General features: G+C 43.3%; 1 protein-coding gene across 1 annotated transcript in view; it reads right to left on the bottom strand.

Annotated features, from left to right (window-relative positions):
• Nucleotides 1-372: 372 nt before the first annotated feature.
• DROSHA (drosha ribonuclease III) overlaps nucleotides 373-3,322 on the bottom strand; it is a 105,383-nt gene continuing 102,433 nt past the window's right edge. The window contains exon 36 of the mRNA XM_023757055.1: nucleotides 373-632. Within this exon, the coding sequence (XP_023612823.1) occupies nucleotides 502-632 (131 nt within the window). The 3' untranslated portion in view covers nucleotides 373-501. The remainder of the gene's footprint in view (nucleotides 633-3,322) is intronic.

Here is a 3,322-nt window from a genome sequence, read left to right as displayed (position 1 = left end):
ATTCACTGCTTAGAGAAGGTGAAGTTCAATATTTGCAGCTGAGAACTTGATAAACATCCACATGCAAGCTAAAAAATCTAGTTAATAATCCAGAGAGTTTAAAAAGTATACATGTTAGTAGAGAGTAATCCAAATATCTGGTAAAGTGAATTTTTCACTTGCCAGCTGAAAGTCTCGGGTAATAATCTCAGAGATAGAAAAACAGGATCTATTCCACACAGAATAAACTTTTAAAATTTTATTGTTTAAAGAAAAAAAATAAAAGGGGACACATATCTGCTAAAGTGAAGGTTTCCATTAAAAAGAAATCAAATACCTGGTAATAAAGACCACCAGCTAAAAACAGAATATAAAACCAGTAAAACAACAATAGTGATTTGACTGGGTTTTATTTCAACCACACACTTCATTCACTGTCTGTAGAAAAACTGGGGTACAACTCAATGGGCAACAGTCACAGTTATTAAGCAAGCAAATACGCCATGATGTCCGTGTCCTCCTTTATTTCTTTATGTCTTCGGTCTCATCTGGCTCTTTCTCTTGATGTTCTCTTTCCCACCTCATTTCTTTTAACTCTTGTCTGTATTTCCGTTCAATGAACCGCTTCTGATGGGCCATCTGGGGAAAGTTATCTGACACGAGGAGATATATTTTATACTTAATAAAGGATAGCCACTAGTGCAAACTAAACACACACAAACACATATTCATATGAAATATAGACAGCTGTCTTTTGTAAGGCAAGAGAAAAAAAAATGTTGTTCCTTTTCTTCCCCTATTCTTTTATTACTCAGAAATACATGGAGGTCTGGGTCAGCACCCCGATTCGAGATCACAATGTCTGACGTGAACTGGAGTATAAAAAGCGCGGAGACATACAGCAATGTTAAAACACAGACATGCGGCGTCAGAATGACTCCGGGTGGGCGTCTTAGCACAGTTCTCTTAGCAAGCGGTGATTTTCAGGAAGAGAGTAAAGGATATAGCAAAATGGAGTTGTATATTTTCGAAAAGCTCGAGGCAAAAACATCACACAAACAATGATATCATCACACCATTATTTACCAAGAAAAGAGCAAGAAAAGATCAGATGGGCAAAGGGAGACTACATTCTCAGTCGCTATTTCTGGTCATTCTATTGGTCAAGTTCACCATGAGAAGCCCAGAGCGGCACCAGCAACAGCAACTCAAGGAAAGCACTTGTATCCGTGAAAGGAGACACACGCTCAGGGGCAGAGCTGAAGCCAGATTTAGGCTGATATCTGACCCCTTGCAAGGGTGCTGACACAGTCGAAATCCTAACTAAGATTTTAAAATCTTACAATTCACTTGTGGTCTGTGGCGAGTGCAGCAATAGGTAAGAAACCAAGTATGGAATGAGAAATAGTCACTTTACACTCCTAGTCCACACACACTTCAACAACAAACATCACAATAGGAGGCAAGCGTGATGAGAGCCACACAGCTACGCAGTCACTGGGAAAGAGGGCGCTGTCCTGCCAGGGCAAGGCACTGTGAGACAGAGGCATATTTCACATATAAAGTATGAAGAATCAGAGGTGTGGGAGCACACAGCATGCCTGGGGAAAAGCATTTTTGTTTCTGTTATGGTTGAAACATAATAAAAGTGGGTACAAGTATATATCATATTCCTAAGTCCCGCCCTTCTACACAGCATCCCATCCTCTCCCCAGATGAGAGAAGGGACAGGGACAGGGTGGCAGGAAAAGCACCTGAAAGGCAGGTGGTGAATCAGTCGAGATCTTGACTAACTGAGAATCAGTGATTGATTTTAAACAAAAAAGGAACATAATGGCACCCGTATCTTAGAAATAAAACAGTAATAAAATCCTACCCCCCAAATGATATTAAACTGATTTTTTTTTTGATGATATAGTTCTGGCATTTCATAGGTGTCTTTATTTTTTTTTAACTGATTCTTTTTGTGTTCTATAAAACAGGTTTCAAATACTGTATTTTTAAAGATATAATTCAAACAAATCCCAAAAAGTCAGCTGTTGAGCAAGTTTCTACTTCCTCAGTAACTTCTATTGTAAAACTTAATCCATAGCTAAAACAAAATCCTCTTACTCAGATCTAATCACTGATAAGCTTTTAGAATACGTCCTTATAGCCCTTTTCCTATGAAGTCTGGTTATACTACACACATACATGCACACTGTAAAAGTGTGTATGTGTTACACAGACACACAAACACATAAAAGCATGCCCCCTTCCTCCCTTCCACTACCAGAGTACAGTGTACGTATGCTTTATGGATACGCTGGTTTCTACTTATTCTACTACTAGAGGCCTGATGCACAAAAATCTGTGCACTTGGGGGGGGGTCCCTCATCCCGGCCTGTGCCCTCTCACAGTCTGGGACCCCTCGGGGGATGTCCACCTGCTGGCTTAGGCCCAATCCCCGCTGGCAGTCAGACATCCCTCTGGCAGCCCAGGAGCCCTCGGGGGACATCCACTTGCCAGCGAGGAGCAGGGGGGTCCCTCAGCCCGGCCTGTGCCCTCTCACAGTCTGGGACCCCTCAAGGGATGTCTACCTGCTGGCTTAGGCCCAATCCCTGCTGGCAGTCAGACATCCCTCTGGCAGCCCAGGAGCCCTCGGGGGATGTCCACTTGCCAGCGAGGAGCAGGCCTAAGCTGCAGTCGGACATCCTTAGCGCTGCTCAGGAGGCGGGAGAGGCTCCCGCCACCACTGCTGTGCTGACAGCCATCAGCCTGGCTTGTGGCTGAGCAGAGCTCCCCCTGTGGGAGCGCACTGACCACCAGAGGGCAGCTCCTGCACTGAGCATCTGTCCCCCTGGTGGTCGGTGTGTGTCATAGTGACCAGTCATTCCCAGTCATTCTGCTGTTAGGGTCAATTTGTGTATTACCTTTTTATTATATAGGATAAGCATTTTCTTGTGTTATTAGCCTTAGAAAAACACAGGGTGGGGCAACAGTAGTTTTACAGTTGTTTGTATGGAAAGTAATATAGTAATTAATAAATAATAATACAAGAAGAAACTCTGTTTCGTGTACTCACAACTGTACACCCCTTTTCCACAGTAAGATTGTTGCAGGTTATTCTTAGAATTTTTTGTTAGCTTTCAGTGGTAAAACAGTGCTGGAGGAAAAGCCTATTCTGAGACTGCCCCACACATACTGGTTGGAGTGAAGTGCTTCAACGGCTGGGAAGCACTTAACAATCTTGTCGTAGAAAATGGAACCTCACTTGTATTTCAATACATGATTGTGCATTATATATAACTAGAGGCCCGGTGCACGACATTCATGCACTGGGGGGGGGGCGGGGGGGGGGGGG

The sequence above is a fragment of the Myotis lucifugus genome, unplaced genomic scaffold (assembly GCF_000147115.1).
Source record: "Myotis lucifugus unplaced genomic scaffold, Myoluc2.0 scaffold_0, whole genome shotgun sequence".
NCBI classification, from domain to species: domain Eukaryota; kingdom Metazoa; phylum Chordata; class Mammalia; order Chiroptera; family Vespertilionidae; genus Myotis; species Myotis lucifugus.
The sequence above is the reverse complement of the archived record's forward strand: the minus strand, read 5'-3'. Positions and strand labels throughout refer to the sequence as shown.